Source organism: Eutrigla gurnardus (genome assembly GCF_963514095.1).
Source record: "Eutrigla gurnardus genome assembly, chromosome: 17".
Lineage (NCBI taxonomy): Eukaryota > Metazoa > Chordata > Actinopteri > Perciformes > Triglidae > Eutrigla > Eutrigla gurnardus.
The window spans coordinates 22,626,133-22,642,681 of NC_139928.1; the positions used below are offsets into that span (position 1 = coordinate 22,626,133).

Consider the following 16,549-nt stretch of genomic DNA (forward strand, 5'->3'; position numbering starts at 1 on the left):
TGCTGTCCGTCTTCAAGAAGAAGGGTGAGTCCTGTGACTCGGACACAAAGAAGAACCATATTGTTTAACTTTGCATTGATGGAGGCTGCGAGAGTTTTGGACGATCCTTCTTCCTTCTGACGAACCCTAAAACGACGTTGTGTGATTGAGGTTTTGAATTGAGGTGATGGAATGGTAGTTTTTTGTTTGGTTTTAGAGGTAAAGACTTAATGATGTTGTCCCTCTGCACACATCAAACACACTGGCACACATTGAAGGGCAATGTGGGGGTTCTCTCTAATGAGATATAAGGCTTAACAGACTTTTTTTTGGGCGATTGTCTAAATCCCCTAAAAGTCCAGCGGGGATCTTGGCGGGAATCTGATGAAGGGGGCTGCTTTTTTTTCAAATTAAATACAACACCTTAAATCTGCTGTGGGCTGTCTTGTAATGAACTCGGATGGCATCAGACAGTCCAAGGTTCACAATGAGCTGGGATTTCCCACAGCTGCACACAGGGGAGGCCATTGTGTCTTGGTTTGCCTCACCTGTGTGAATGTCGGCTATCTCACACAGACAAACACGCTCAGTATGTGCATCCACACCGGCACGGTGTTACCTTACCGGGCTGAGAGACGCAAGTGTTGAGAGTGACAAAGGAGGGAAAGCAGACACCTCGCTGTAGACCTTTTGATTAGCTAATAACAGACAAAACTTATGTAACTGACATAGCCTACACGGCCAAAAGCAAGCATGCATACCAAACATAATAGACAAAAATGCCTCATCATTCACCGATTTTAAATCAGGCCCTCTAGAATAAAATAGTGCCTCAAAGGCAAACCATCCTTCCATCTCCTAAATCACCAAATATTATTGTCTGTCTGCACATTTCCAAGGCAACAACTCATAAAGCTAAAGATCCCTTGAAAGGTGAACTGGGTCTTTTCCTACATTCGCTGCATTATTGCTATTATCAAATCTTAATTTTGTTGTTTTTAGCTTGCCTTTGCCATTGAGCAAAAGACATCCTACAAGGAGAGCCTGGTCCAGTTCCCCCGTGGGAGGTCCCCCAGTCTGGGAGGGGGTCCACTGGCATCTTAAAATGCGGACAATCCAGATTATCTAATCCTCCGCCGACTAGGGAGGGAGAGATACCGCAGGAGATTAGCCTGCAGGCAATAGTTTGCCGTAAAAGCCGGGACATCCCCACCAAGCCGCTCGGCTGAGGAGATTTTGAAGAGTGTGCCGAGTCAAAGGTGCATGGACTAATACGCACTCGCGACAGGTGGAGGTGCAGAGGACTCGCCGCAAAGCTGATAAATGTTTTGACAAACGGACACCTGTTGAGTCTGTTTGTACGGGTGTTGATGTTTGTCTCTTAAGAGGACGAGGACGGTCCTGCTGGAAGTTTGTAGAGGTGTTGTAGGTGTTGTTTGGTCCAAAGAGCAAAACATTTGAAAAGAATGGAAGAGGTGTAATAAGCTGCTGTTGAATGGTATTTAAGATCGGTGTTAACCTGATAACCAGCCTGACGATGATTCTCCTTGAAGCTTGCACTCCGATACACAACAGCAAAATGTTTATTCTCATAAACCCTTTCCTTTCTTGCCACCCCAACAGCTGGCCCCAAAGGGAATGAAGACCAGAAGAGGTTGACGGTCCACTACAGGACCTCCCAGCACTACCAGGAGAATGTTTTCATTGAGGGCAGCAGGCCACAGTACCTGGAGGACCTGCACACGGAGGCCCAGGAAGGACTCAAGATCCTACAGCAGGAAGGTCAGAAATCATCTAAATGAAGCATGACCACATTGATTACATCACTGATCATAGATACTGCATGTCCACAATTAATGATGGACTTTGAGTGTTTTCAAATCTGATCTATTTGATTCATGCAGAACACACGAATGGCGTGAACTTACCTGACGATGACAGCGTCGCTGTAAGTGCCCCCCCGACGATCTGTGTTTCAATTTTCCTTCCACGTCCGACGCACAAAGAATGCAACCTAACAATAAAACCACTGTTGCGTTTCCCCTTGCAGTCCACAGACACTGTACGTCCAGAGCAGGACATCGGCTCCGAGCACGGAGGTGGCTCTCCAGGGTCAAGATCCGCTACCGGGAGCACTGATGCCCCAGTAACCTCTGCTGTGTCAACGAGGCCTGTGCTCACCCGCCAAGGTAAACCACAGCTGCATGTGTGTTTAGAGAGAACCGGAAAAGGAAGCAACCATTTTAGTGAAATGGAAACTAATCACAGTGCTTGTGCAGCAGGCAGTTTGGAGCTTTGTCCTTGGGTTTACTGCTTCATGGAGAATCATAAGCATGTACTTATTTAGCATGCTTGTCTCATTCCCAGCTCCTCGGTGCCTCTGCAGCATTGGTGTGAAATCAAAAGGAAAAGCAACAGACACACAACTGAAGCTTATTTTTGGTTACTCAGCATAGAGTACACAGCATCTGCCTCTGCATATCACAGTTGTAAGGCAGAAAGAGAATCAAACATCCTTTTTAAAATCCTCTGGAAAAGCCAGTTCTCCAATATACTCTAACATACTGCTGAGTTTCAATGCATTTCTGTGCATTGCATCACCAAAAATAACCATTTATTCATTAAATGTTGTCTCTGTCTCTCAGGTTCAACATTCAAGCCACTGAATCCAGTTAAAAGACCAGACAAGAGCAAGAAGAGAAGCAGGAGGACCACCATCATGGGTATTCCCAACCAGGTCCAGAAGGAGCTCGGTATAAACCATCATGCTAAACCAGTAGACATCATGTATCCTTGGTGGTGAAGTTGTTACTGACATTGATCCGGCCATCTTTGCAGCATTGCACAGAAGCTCAACCTTCCAGCCGCTTGTTTCTACCCCTAATCATGACGATGAGCTCAGTGGCAGCCAATCAGGTGTTAGCATTCCCACGGTTGATGGAGGGACTCCGGTATTGAATAAGGAAGGAGCGAGGGTGCACCTTTCAGAGCTGGAGGTAAAGGGTTCTTCGCAACAATGATATAACATACATTACAGTTTTTGTGGGTGTTTGAATCACCCAAGAATGGTCCTCTCTCCACTCCTAACCAGGCATCCAGAGAGGATCAGCTGCTGAGAAAGCAGCTCCAAGCAATGTACCAAGACGAACAGCCCTTCAACCACCAGGGCTTTGGCTCCTATCTCTGCCCCACCTCAAACATGAGACCAAAGTCCCTTGCGGTACCCGGCATGACAACTTCCTCTTCATTCTGTCCTTCAGCGATGTTTAGCTTCCTCCAAGAACCCCAGGTACGAATTAAGCCAGTTAGTTTAGGATATGGCTTTACATTTCAATCTTCTCTATTGTATCTGGTCTTGTACTGAAATTTAGCTGTTCACGTTTGGGTTTTTTTCCCCTAGGGCCCTGTAATGTCCATGTCTCCTCAGGCTACCTACATGTCCACAATCATCCCTAATGCGGTCTTGCCAGCCTCGGTTGAAGTCATAGAGATCGACCGTAGCAGCAGCCGGATGCGTGGCAGCAGTGTACACCAGGGCGGTAATGTTCGCACTGTAAGCAGAAGCAGCCTTGCATCCGGGGACTTATCAGTCAGCCCTTTGTTGTCCAGACGATCAGATTGCGATGGTTCCCAGACTGACAATTCCCACGACGAATCAACACCGATGCCCACATCGGCTCCGGGGTTGAACTGGAGCGAGTCACAGTCTTCAAAGACCATTAATTCAAACTCCTCCCCAATATCCTCTAAGGGTAGCACTTGTAGTGGTAACTCACGGAGAGTGGGTCAGGAAAACCAGTCAGAGCAGTATAGTGGGGACCACGACCTTGTCAGTCTTCGTAGCTCAGTTAGCATGATTAGCAGCTGCAGCAGTAAAAGGGAAAATGGTACAGGTCAAGGATCTGAGTCTGTTTGTGGACCAGTGGCTGCCGGGGACGATGCAAAGACTAGAGGGAATTTCGCTCGCAGTCTGTCGGTTATGAAGACCAAGCAACCGCCGGCACCTCCACGGAGAACAAACTCTCTGCATAATAATAAGATCAAGAGCAACTCTAGGGTTCTGGTGGATGTCAATGACTCTTTGTCTGGAGATGTGGAAAATGCCACAGGAAATATTGGAGCAAAGGATGAGATAAAATCAGTTATTGCAGATAACAGTAAAATCCTCACCCTTGAAACAAACTCCTCTGGACCCAGTTGCCTGGAGGCTTCCTCCAGTCCTTTGAGCACCGCACAATCCTCTTCCACTGAGGCAAGAGGAGCAGCAGAGCCTCAACCAGAATCCAGCAGCTCTTCCCCGCAGAAAACTCCCTCGGAAGGGGGGAAATTTGAACGGACCATGTCACCTTCTAGCGGCTACTCAAGTCAGAGTGGCACTCCAATACTCTCCCCGAAAGGGATCTCGCCAACCTCCCCAGACAAACAGAAGAAGAAACCTGTCAAACCAGAGAGATCAGTGTCTCGGGCCTCATCCTCAGCAGCTTCTCCTTCCTCCTCTCTAACCTCCCTATCGTCTGGTACATCTGAGCATGTCAATCCAGATGTTTTGCTGGGTAGCCCCAGTCAGCCTCCACGGGGATCTCCACCCACTGTTACTGCAAAAGAACTCCATCTGGGTAACAATTCTTCAACTTTGGGAGTTGAAGTCCGACAGCTGCTGAACATCCCACCACCTCCCAAAGTGAAAGCGCCATGTCCTCCTCCTCCAGAGACATGGGCTCACAACAGACGGACATTTCAGCTCCTGTGTGGGCCTTGCCCTGATGTCAGCAAAGTCACCAAGCAAGCACAGATACAAGAGAGCACAGTTAAACAAGCAGCAACCCAGACTGAAGCCTTTAAGGAGATGCAAGTTTCAGTTGAAAATACAACAACTACAGACCAATCTGTCTTAAATTTGTCAGAAAGCAAAGTGACGTCTGAGACTTTGTTAGAAACGGGCCATGAAGATGTTCCTAAAGAGATGGAGAATAGGGAATGTCAACGTACCAAAGAAGAAAGGATTGAAGAAAGTGTTGATGTTCAGAAACAACAAGAGCAAAATGTTAGCCCTGTGGTGAAGGACCCCATGAGTCCAAAGAAAGATCCGCCTCCTGTCATGAAGAAACCCGTGACAGTGCTGAACAGAGAGGCGCCAACAGAACCCTCGCCGGACAGACAGCAAAAGGAAATGAGCAGCAGTGTTGTGACAGATGTAAATTTACATGTTGAGAACCACACAACCTCCTCACAGCATGGGATTACAATTTTAGTTGAGAGTGATAATGAGATGGAAAAAAGTGAGGTCACATCCATGCAGACACCATCTGTAGAGGCCCCTAAAATCAGTAAGGCCTCGCCGCCACCTACCCCTCCACCGGCGTACCACCCTACACCTCCTCCGGCAAGAAAGACACCTCCTTCATCAGTGTCTATGCCCCCAGATGAATTACAGAGGGTACAGGAGGAGGTCCATGTTGTAGAGTCTTGCTGGCCACCTCCTCCACCTCCCATGGAAGGGGACTCGGTCTTTGATGGAGGAGATGAGGTTGACTTTCCTCCACCTCCTCCACCCTTTGTGGCAGACAGTTTGCCAACTGTGATGGACAGTTGTATCACAGAGCTCGATGTCTCAAAAAGACCCACAGAAGACGTTGGAGAAACAATTGAGAATTCGAGTGAAGCTTCAACATCTGTATGTGGACACGATCCAGATGTGTCCCTTGCTGTTCCACAAACAGTAACCGACACCAAACCAGAGGTTGTCATAGAAGTTTCAAAAGCTGACACTGCGGTTGAGATTGTGTGCACACCAGTGAACAATTGTGTTTCTGTGTCAGACAGTGTCCCACCTCCCCCAGTGGAGGCACCATCTTTGCAACCCATGACAAGTGCAGAGAATCCAGTATCAGTCTCTGCTTTAGTTCCTCCCTGCAGTTTGATGAGGAGAGACGCTCCCCCCGAGTCCGAGACTCCCATCAGTGTCCAACCTCCAGTGACTGTCCCAGTAGCACCCCCTTTACCGGCAGAAAACTTAACCCATGGGGTTAATTTCAGAAGGCAGCCCAGTGTAACAAATCGAGATGCCAGGAGCAAGGAGCTCCTTTCCCGCCACAAAAGTGCACCCATTCCCAAAGAGGATGCTAACATACCTCTAGTCACCCCCTCCCTGCTGCAGATGGTCCGTCTCAGATCAGTCAACATGACTGAAGATGAGGTGAAAGCTCCATCGGAGGACAAGTCAACAAACCAGGGAGGTTCAGCTCAGGAGAATTGCTCAGTCTCGATCCCGGGCCCTCAAAGCATTCCCCAGAAGCCCATCCGCAAGTCTCTGACTCTAAAATCTTCCCCTCAGGCAGGGAAGACATCCTCTGTGGCACTGAACACCCCTTCCATGCGCTTACAGGAAGCCATACGTATGAAAACTGCTGCCATGTCTTCAAGAGATGGTCTTCCCTCCCGACTGGGTGTGAGATCGTCCGCTTACAGCTCCGTGGGTGAACAAGGAGCTCTGACCCTGAAATCGCCTGAGGGATGTGACATGCACAAGTCCCCGGCGTCTACCGCCAGCTTCATCTTCTCCAGGAGCACCAAAAAGGTTGTCATTGAGACTGCAGCCGCCGCCTCTCCTGAAACTCAGGCAAACCTGAAGCAAAGCTTGGCGACCGAACTAACGCAGGTGTCTGACCATTCAAAGGCCACCGCGTTCTCCAACGGTGGGGTGAAGCTGGACAAAGTTCCTCCACCGGTAGCAAAGAAACCGGCCCACGGGAGCATCAGTCCTTCACAGAGTCTTCCCGCTTGTCCAGGGAAGATGGACTTCAGCGTAGAAGGAAACGCCGCGGTGGGAGGAGGGCAACACGTGAGAGGAATAACACCTCCGGAGACGACAAGTAAGAGCAACTACATTATTTATAACCCCAATTTTCTTTTTGCGAAAGTCATGAAAGACTGCTGCTGCTGAATGTAAACTCAATAAGGCTGATTCAGTGCTAGCATGCAAAGGCTCTTGCCATGAAACAGCAGAATGCAAATTCGAGCATTACCATGATCTCCAAACAGCTAAGCAGTTTCACATTGTGTTAACAAGCATATTTTCCGCTCTCCTAACCGAGAGTAAGACCCCCCCTCCCTCCACACAAACACAACGCAAACGCTGCTTTCTCCGGTCAAATGTGCGAGCATGCGCTTCAATCAGCCGTAACCTGGAGCTCATGATCATGTGTCAGTGGTTGAATTAGATTAGGACAGAATACTGATGACGTGTGTTGCTGTAAATGTATTTCTGACCTCCTCTTGTCCCTCCGTTTCAGCTACGATGACGGCGGACACAATAGAAACTCTGTTCTGAAAAGAGCGTTGGACTACGTTCAGCAGAGTAATGCAACGACTCACAGCGAGGACCGACGTTACCCAGAGACGTATAACTCAGCTATCAAGAGTGTTGTGTGTGTTAAGTCTTCTCCAAAAGCCTTAGCCTGTAATGGCCTTCCTACATATTTATGCAAAAAAAAATAATGTGTCGCTCCCAATTTCCTACAATAGCTTTATTCTGGAGTATTTTTCTAAGCTATAGTTTATCTCTCATTAAGGCCCCCGCAGGGTGAAATGGTGTACATTGACTGAACTGTAAATATTTGGCTTGTGTAAGATCGCCTCCCAGAGGTGGAATTAGGTAGTGGTCACTGCAGCTCAGAGAAAAAAGGATTTGTTGGCAAAAGCATTTCTGTCCAGTAGTTTTACTGTCTGTAAAGTCTTTTTTTCCCCCTGTTGTATTAAAATACGTTATTGAAGCAGCAAAGACGGGAAAAATCTGCATTTGATCACCTCTCAGTGCTGCTTTTCACTGATCAACGGATCTGGAATGGTGCATACTAAGAATGAGAGGATTTTTTGGTGGCACTTTTTAAAAGCTATAAGACTTAACCCAGAAAAGCATCTGAATACAGTGACGGCTTCTGCACAATCCCCTTTTTTGGGGTTTTGGTAACGCTCAACACCATTCTGAGAAATCTTCTAGGACCACAAGCATCCTATTTATTTGTGCGATTGTTTCCACGTGTAGCACTGTCACCTTTTTCCTACCAAATATGAAATATTTAAGAATCTATTTCATCTTATACACCACTCTGAGGGCTATGGATGTGATTGGCCCTGGATGATTGATACACTGGAGTAGACTTAATGTGAGGTCAGTGTTTTTTATTAAATATTCTGTACCTAAAACTTTTGGCGAGCCTTTTTTTGAGGAGGGGTGGAAAAACCCAACTCGTCACTATTTGCACAAAATGCTTTCCCCCAGCTAAATCATCGGTGAGAGAATTACACCGACTCTTGGGAATGGGTCAACAATGGACGTCTTGATTATAAAGAATTATGTACAGTTATTACTTCTATAAATAAAATCTAAGTGTATTAAAACTCTGGTTTCCTGCCTTTTCCTTTTTAAGATGTCGATGACTCATCGTTTGCAGACCACAGAATTCATCCACGTTTATTTCATGTTGGACATAATGCATCATTTGATTATGACAGATAATGTTCAGATATTGATATTGAGATATTATTTCTGTACCCTTCCCCCAACAAAACCGTCTTACAGAACATGGCATGCTTTTGTAGTTTCTTATAAATATACATATCTGAAACCCATAAAACATGTATTATTTCATTAGGTTTGGTAGATTGGCCTCTGCCCTGACACCATGAACTTTGACCCCAGAAAAGTTCCCTTTTTAAACACCTGAGATTCTTTAGCAGCAACTTCTAGGAAGGAGCAACATCCACTCAAGTAACCGACCCTTCGTTGTCCGAGTCTTTCGTATTATATGTGTAGATTTAATTGTTAGGGACACCATAAAACACCAGGTTAAATAAACAAACATGAATGAATCATAGGTTGATCAGTAAAATAATTTGTGTTGCACACTTTTATGAATGACATGTTCTGATAAAGTCGAAGAAAGGTAACAGAATGAGTCATGGCTGGTCCAAAGCGTCCAAGACTTTTGGCCTCAATTTCCCAGCATCCTCCAGGAAAACATCCAGATGAAGTTTGGTCTGCCGGGGGATGAGTTTGTCGGTGAGAGTTTTCTTACTGTGATGCGGCCGGCGGGAGCAGCTTCAAGGTGAAACATCTAACTGATGTTGCCTCCTTTGAGCGTCTGACATGTGATCTGTCCGAGTTTCGTCATCAGCTGCTTGTCTTTCCACTGAGCGACGCGCTCGTCTGATACCTTCAGGTCGGCCTGGTGAGACAGAAAGGTTACACGGTCATACAAACAAAAAGATGCTAACCACAAAACATAAACACGATGACTGGAATCGTTCTGAACAGTGGAATGGGACAGAAACACACCTGAACTTTCTCCCACACCTTCTTCTTTGGGTTGAGTCTCTCGTCTGGTTTGCCGGTCTCGTATCCCTCCACGAAGACCCGTTCCCCTGGCGACGACCCCGCCGGAGGGTCCAGAGGCTCCACCCTCCTCGGATCCCCTTCACTAAACACCAAACCACAGTGATTTAAAGAAAATGGATGGATACAATGCATTAAAATAAGAATTGTTGACAGATTCATATTTTAATTCTACTTTAATTTCACAACATAAGATTTATATTTGCTTCTTATAATAGGTTGTATTCATGTTAAAGGTGTATTGTTGGACATTTACATTCTTGTAGTTTGGGATCAAATCATTTCGGGGACCCCCTGCAGTAACTCTGTGGACCCCTTAGGGGTTCTGGACCCCCTGCAGTAACTCTGCGGACCCCTTAGGGGTTCTGGACCCCCCGTTGAGGATCTCTGAATTAAGCTGACGGTTATGAAACAGAAATAAACACTCACATGGAGGCACATAGCAGCATGGCTTGAGATTCGATCCCACGCATCTTCTGGGGCTTCAGGTTGCACAGCACCAGCACCAGCCGGTCCTGCAGGTCCTCCTGGGAAATGTAGGCCACCAAGCCGCTGACCACCGTCCTCGGCTCCGCCTCCCCCACATCGATCTTTTCCAGGAACAGCGAATCAGCGTCTGGGTGCTGCAAGGAAGACAAAGCAAAGAGGGTTGGGATCGTCTCGACACACATCCGAAGAAACGCCAGTGATGACATCGATCCTACCTTCTCCACGCTGACAACCTTGCCAACCCTGATGTCCAACCTGGAGGGTACCAGCTCATCTTCCTCTCCTCCTCCTCCTCCTGCTCCTCCTGCCTTGGCACCCTTTCCTGCTCCTTCTGATCACACAGAAAGCCTTCATCAGCACATACACTCATGCTACATTTAGATTACCAGGAGGGGGAAGACAGTGGGGCATGATGGGTAAAATACTGACTCGTCTTTGAGGGGTCGGGGTAGGCCGTGTTGGACAGTTTGCGGAGCTCAGGCGTCTCAAACTTCTTCCTGATTGGCTCCAGCAGTTGGTTTAGTACGACCTCCACCGACGCCTTCAGGTCTCCTGGATGGATCGTCTGCCGAGGACGGAAAGATCAGAACATTGTTCATTTTGGCGGCTATTTTAGATTTAGTCTTAGTCTTAGTCTTTAGACGAAAATGCTTATTAGTTTTAGTCACATTTTAGTCATTGCTTACCTTCATAGTTTTAGTCGATGAAAAGTAAAAACATTTTAGTCAACTTTGAGTCATTACTTTTAGTCCCATGTTAGCACTGCCGCCCCCATGCGTCTGCTTTAAGCTGCCAGTCCCTAACTTGGCCGATGTTGAATCTGTTGTCTTATTCTTTTCCTATGGGCTGCATGTGGCGAGCTATTACAACAGGACAATTCCATTCCATCAAGCTTCTAGCTGCTTCTGTCTATGAAATATGGATATTATTTTGGGTAGTGTCCATGGGCGGTTTTGTTGCCAGGAATGGTCCTTTCCTCTCCCTGCCCTAAATATGTGTGTATATAGTGTACTTCTTCTGTGCCATTTATGTCTTTAACTTTCTCTATCACTACAATAACTCTCACCGTCATTTGCTCTGCTGTGAACTCCTCCGTGTCTCCCGTTTGGGCAAACACAACAACTCACGGCCAAACGTAAATCAGGCTTTCTGATTGGCTGTAAAAGCCGCTACGGGAGCCAATACGAATGTCCGATGCATAAACTTGACTCTATACGTCACTCGCAAGATGACGGATGAAAATAATGATCGATATACATAAACACAATGGAGAAATGCACCACGGAGACGAGGAGACATCTAGTCACATCTTTACATCTTTACGCATTCGTTTTGTTGTCAGGAATAAATCGCTCACATGGACAAGCAGGATACCGTTGTTTAGCCCCTTTTCTCTAGTTTAAGAGGAAAAAAAACGCATGTTTTTTTTTAATGTCCGTAGAACACACCATTAACATTTTAGTCCCGTCCCGTCTCGTTAACGAAAACGAAGCAGACATCTCGTCATCGTTTTTATCATCAAGGATCTATTTTTAGCTCGTCATCGTCTCGTCTTAGTCATAGAAAAAATGCTTTTGACGAACATATTTCGTCATAGTTTTCGTTAACGAAATTAACACTGGATCAGAACACAAAGATCACATTTATTCTTCACTCGGGGGTTTGAAGATCGGTTAGAAAAATATCGATTTACCCTAAAAACAAGAAAAGGGGTCAGCTTTTTTTATTTGCACTTAAAAAAACCTTTAAAACTATCCATAGTGCTCAACAATTGTTCACTTTTTGTTTTAATTCATGTTTACACATTCATTTTATGAAATATATGTTTTTCATTTGCTTTTTAAAATTGTTGTGTGTTTAAACGCAATTAAGAAAATGACAGTGGAAAGCACAATGAAAGCACACAAACCCACGTCTCTTATAATTATAAAATCATCGCCCACCCCGAGTCTATACTTTACCTCCTCAGCAAAGTCCTTCTCCAGCTCCTCAAACACAGTGTAGACTTTATCTCCACCCCACTTTGGGTCTCTTTTGATGGAGAAATCTGAAACACACAACAATCCCAGTAAAATGAAGGAAAAGGCGAGACAGCAGACGGAGATTGGACGGGGTTGGGGGGGTTTCTACCTCCGCGGAGAGGGAAGATGACATATTTGACAAACGAGAGGACCCCGTTGTTCTGGATGTTGCCCGGCTCACAGAAAGCCTTCTTCAGCTTCTTCTTCACGTCTCCAGCCGAGTCCAGCAGATCGATCTTCGACTCCTGCAGACAAACAGAGATGACGCTGTGAGACCAGACAGGAAAAAAGGTTCATTAATTTAATCTTGCCCCCCCGGACGGCGACGTACTTCCTCTGAGGAGCTCATCTTGGTGCCCGTCAGTCCTGGAACCATCGGGTTCATCAGATGGGAACGCTTTGCGTAGCCGAGAGACGGCAAGTACTGGAGACGGATGACAGTTAACACTTTAGATGTTATTCTGAAAACTGCTTCATGGGCTCCCCCTGCTGGCCAAGTTCATCATTTCTAATCTTAAAAAACCTGAAGTAAACAAAATAGATTGATTTCAAATAAGGAGCTGAAGGGATATAAAGTATTTGCTGAAAATGCATAAGAGGAGGTCAGAGGTCAGTGATGTCGGGAGCAGAGAGGGTGAAGGCTTGACATTAAAAAGGTAGATGCACCTTCTCTGCCAGAGTGAAAATCTTCCTCTGGTCGACTCCTCCAAACTGGGCGTCCACCTTCAGGTACTCCTCGTCCAGAGCCTTGAGGGACCAGAGGAACCTCAGTTACTCAGGAAATCAATCACAACAGCAACGGGACTCGACCCAGACCGTGATTACCTGCAGACCCGGGTACAGCAGGCCGCTCAGTAGCGGATGCTCCACCTGTTTGACGACCTCGGCTCCGGCCTTCTTCGCGTCGTGCTCCGTCACCATGGAGGACAGGCGGTACACGTCCAGAGTGTACTCCCTGAACCAGCACAGCAACACACACACCTTTAAAATAGTTCAACTTCATTAAGGCTGCGGCTACAAAGGTAGGTTTCTGACCTGCTGAGCTGGTATTCAGTTCCTTTGACAAACTTGAGTTTATCCAGGGGGACGCCGATGCTCTCCAACATGGCCTTGATGACCTGTTCGTAGTACTTCACCCGGAGCTCCAGCAGCTCCCAGGGGGCCTTCATGTTGTCCAGGAAGGCGTGCAGGTCTGCAAACAGAATGGTGACCTGAGGAAACAAGAAAACAATTTAGCATCAAAAATTAAATTCATTTAAAACAAACAGACGAGAGGCTCACCTCACAGCCGGCCTTGAGGAAGTCCGCTATCTTGGACATGGGGACAAAGTACGCTACGTGGGGTTTCCCCGTCGTCGCTGTGCCCCAGTACACCTTCAGCTCTCTCTCCTGAAGAACCTGCTTCAGCTTCTCCTCTCCAAGGACCTCCTGGAATACACAGGTTCAACAGATTAACACGGAGGGGAGGGGGGATATATGAATATATGATGAGTATGTGTGTTTCTGTTTCCGAACCTGGAGGTTCCTCGTAACGAGGTGGAGCTTCTCATCGGGACTCAGCTGGTCTGCCATGGCACCTTCTGACAAGGAAGAATTATTATTATTATTATTATTATGAAAGAAAACAGACTAGAGTCCAAGGCATAGATGGTATCACTGGCACCAAACCATATTAAAATCACTTTCAGTTTACGGTTGGCTTAGCAACAGACAATAAGATGAAGCTGTGACATTTTTCAGCACTCGTTTGGCTGCAACACAAAAATCTATACACCAAAAACGGTCAAATTCAAGCAATTCAAGGTGCATTTCCATGCTTTTCCAGCACCTTCCAGCTGTGGTAAACTCCATATTTGTACCAATCCAATGGTCAGTATTCAGTCTACTTATTATGTCACTTGTTCATCACATTAAATGAGATGTTATTGTCCTCTAAACAACCAACATGATGTTTGGAGACAGCTTTTTACAGAAGGACCACAAATGAAAGGAAAACTAATTCCACTAACAGATCCACAGAAATATAATCACCAACTATTTTCATCATCTGTTCATCATCAAAAGTCATTTTTCATAAAGAAATGTCAGAAAATGCTGTTTTCAGTCCCTCAAATATGGAGATCTTCTTTTCTCTGTTCTATCATAGATGTCATCACATACAACACACATTTCAAGACCTTTATTCTAAATCCAAGCACTTTTCAAACCTTGAAAATTCAAGGCTTCTCAAGGATTTCCAACCCTGTGCATGAAGTTATTTTCCAATGTGTCAAAATTGCCAGAAGTAAAATTAAAAATGTCCTGGGCATTCATATCTGTAAGTGAGCCCCAGAGAACTTTGGTGACGTAAACGCAGACGGTAAACGTGAACGCTGAGTGACGTCACGCGTTTAGACAGCTCCGAAACGGTAGTAGCTCCCGGCTAACGTTAGCTATGTTGTCACCATCAAAACAATACAGTTAATTTTACGTGTCGACTTATAAAAATAACATGCTAGCTGCTAGCTCACCCTCACAATGAATGAACGAGCTAACTTAGCCGGCTAGCTACTAACATGTGCAGCTAACGTTAGCTCCTCCTAAGTGATGTTTTGCGGCTAAAAACTACAACTAATGTCCTAACTACATTTTCATTTTATTTAATAATATCAACCCCGTCATGAAGCCACACAACAACCTGCTGACTCACCTCAGTAAGCTGCCTTCTTTAAACGGGGAGCGTTGAGTCGGCTGGTCCTGTCACTGTGTTGCATCAGCGCTACGACTCTGCGATCGATTCACCTTCAGGGGGAAGCAATCGAGTCCAGAGATCGACGATTAAAACGCAGGCAAAAGTGTTTATTATCTCCCATCTTTCCAGGAGAAATGAACATAATAATAATAATAACCATAATAATAAAAATAACATTGCATTATCTCCATCTTATCAGTTGAAACAACATAACAATTATAATAATTACACACATACATACTGTTATAGCGCTACATGTATCACAAAGAGTTATAACAGTGTAATAACTACACGTACAACAGGTTAAAGTAATGATTTTATAATGAGAGCAGAACTGGATGTGATTCAGGAGTACAGTTTATTTCTGGGGACCAATATTCCATGTACAACCTGCAAGTAGATAAACACGAATGCATTGTTGTTTAAGAGACTAAATCACCTTTAAGTTCATAAAAACAACTACATTATTATATCATAACATAATAATAATAATGACATACATACATGTATCACGAAGAGTTATAACAATGTATTAACTACACTTACAACAGGTGGAAGTAATGATTTTATCATGACAGCAGAGTGTAATGTAAATTTAGGAGCACACTTTCTTTTGCAAATAGATCAACACTAATGTATATAAATTTGTGATTAAATTCCAAAATAAAAAAAAGAGATTTGCATGTGATTTGTTGTTGTTTACAGTCCATCCGGGCCAGAGGAGGAGGATGAGGAGGGGGTGTCTCTGCTCAGCATTTGATTGGAGGCTCGGAGTCAATAATCGAGTCCGGTCTCGGGAGCACCGGGAGGATGAGGTTCCCGAACGAGGAGTCCTGAGTGATGAAGAAGCCGGACGAGTGTCCGTGGGCGTGTTGCAGCGCTGCCTTCTGCTGGGCGGCGATGTGCTGCTGCTCCTCCGCGCTGTCCCGCGCCTCCTTCGGGCATGACACGGGTCTGCTCCCGCCGCCGCCGCCGCCGCCGGCTCCGGTGGGGCTGCTGCCCGCAGACTGGCTCTGCATCAGCCGCCTCTTCTCCTTGTCCAGCTCCGCCAGGATGGCCACGCGGGTCTTGTTCGGGAAGCCTGGAGCGTTAGCATTAGCGTTAGCATTAGCAGCCATGGCTACTTAGCAAGGAGGCTAACAAATGTCCCTCAGGTCCATGAAGCAGATAACGGCGTTCACGTTATGTGCCTGTCCAGCGGACGTTGTTGTAGTTTCGTGTTGATGTTGCAGACATGGAGCAAAAGCGAGTTCAGTTAGCTATTACGTTTTTAGCTAGGTGTTTTTAATGCTAGCTGTTTAAGGAAGGCTAACCGAATATAGACATTTCCGGTTTGAGGGGTTTGTCCTTCGAAATAAGAGCACACGGCTGAGTCTTAGCCGAATATAGACACTTCCGGTTTGAGGGGGTTTTCCTTCGAAATAAAAGCACACGTCTGAGTCTTAGCTGAATATACACTTCCGGTTTGAGGGGCTTTTCCTTCAAAATAAATGCACACGATTTATAATATAATCAACCTTTTTAACTCTAACTAATGTTTTATTTTAATGACGTTAAAGCACCATAACATACGAAGATAAATGAGATCCTTGAAAATTATAATGTTAAACCGAAAATTTGCTCCACTGATAAACAACTAGAATCAATATATATATACATATATATATATATATATAAAGGTAATGGCTCAAATTAGTCATTGTGTATATATATATATAAATAAATCATTAATTTAATGGAATGTGTATACATTTAGTAGATAGCTGCAATTAAAACATTTTAAAATAGGAATAAGCTATTATTTTTTAATTTAAGACACATCCTAGACAGTAGATGGCAGTAGTTTACTATAAATAATGACCAATGTGTAAATGGAAGTAGAGCTGCTGCCTCAACCAGTTAAGGATGTTTTAGAAGACAGTTTATAAGAAGTCA

General features: G+C 45.3%; 2 protein-coding genes and 1 pseudogene across 4 annotated transcripts in view; 1 reads left to right on the plus strand and 2 right to left on the minus strand.

Moving 5' to 3' along the window:
• The window catches only part of nhsl3 (NHS like 3), a 27,932-nt gene extending 20,456 nt beyond the window's left edge, over positions 1–7,476 (plus strand). For both annotated transcript variants that reach the window (XM_084032057.1, XM_084032058.1), the window contains 8 exons: positions 1,603–1,761; positions 1,884–1,927; positions 2,030–2,168; positions 2,625–2,732; positions 2,818–2,975; positions 3,071–3,268; positions 3,380–6,851; positions 7,272–7,476. In XM_084032057.1, the coding sequence (XP_083888183.1) occupies positions 1,603–1,761; positions 1,884–1,927; positions 2,030–2,168; positions 2,625–2,732; positions 2,818–2,975; positions 3,071–3,268; positions 3,380–6,851; positions 7,272–7,309 (4,316 nt within the window). In that variant the 3' untranslated portion in view covers positions 7,310–7,476. The remainder of the gene's footprint in view (positions 1–1,602; positions 1,762–1,883; positions 1,928–2,029; positions 2,169–2,624; positions 2,733–2,817; positions 2,976–3,070; positions 3,269–3,379; positions 6,852–7,271) is intronic.
• A 974-nt stretch (positions 7,477–8,450) lies between these two features.
• yars1 (tyrosyl-tRNA synthetase 1) lies at positions 8,451–14,660 on the minus strand. Its single transcript, XM_084032077.1, has 14 exons — positions 14,573–14,660; positions 13,399–13,463; positions 13,165–13,311; positions 12,919–13,094; positions 12,709–12,838; positions 12,550–12,630; positions 12,215–12,307; positions 11,993–12,128; positions 11,824–11,909; positions 10,292–10,427; positions 10,078–10,193; positions 9,803–9,996; positions 9,317–9,458; positions 8,451–9,206 (listed from the first exon to the last, which is right to left on the minus strand). Exons 2-14 carry the CDS (start codon positions 13,453–13,455, stop codon positions 9,096–9,098), a joined length of 1,605 nt encoding a protein of 534 aa, XP_083888203.1. The 5' UTR covers positions 13,456–13,463; positions 14,573–14,660; the 3' UTR covers positions 8,451–9,095.
• Positions 14,661–14,919: 259 nt separating this feature from the next.
• On the minus strand, positions 14,920–15,964 carry LOC311027890 (SOSS complex subunit C pseudogene; annotated as a pseudogene). The gene has a single exon. The product of its transcript is annotated as an SOSS complex subunit C pseudogene (transcript).
• Between the last annotated feature and the right edge of the window lie 585 nt (positions 15,965–16,549).

Coding starts and splice junctions, on each gene's coding strand:
- yars1 (XM_084032077.1), bottom strand. CDS start 13,455: ATGGCAGACCAGCTGAGTCCCGATGAGAAGCTCCACCTCGTTACGAGG. Junction 12,839..12,918: donor ACTGAATACCAGCTCAGCAG/GTCAGAAACCTA, acceptor GTGCTGGTTCAG/GGAGTACACTCTGGACGTGT. Junction 9,997..10,077: donor AGGTTGTCAGCGTGGAGAAG/GTAGGATCGATG, acceptor TCTTCCTTGCAG/CACCCAGACGCTGATTCGCT.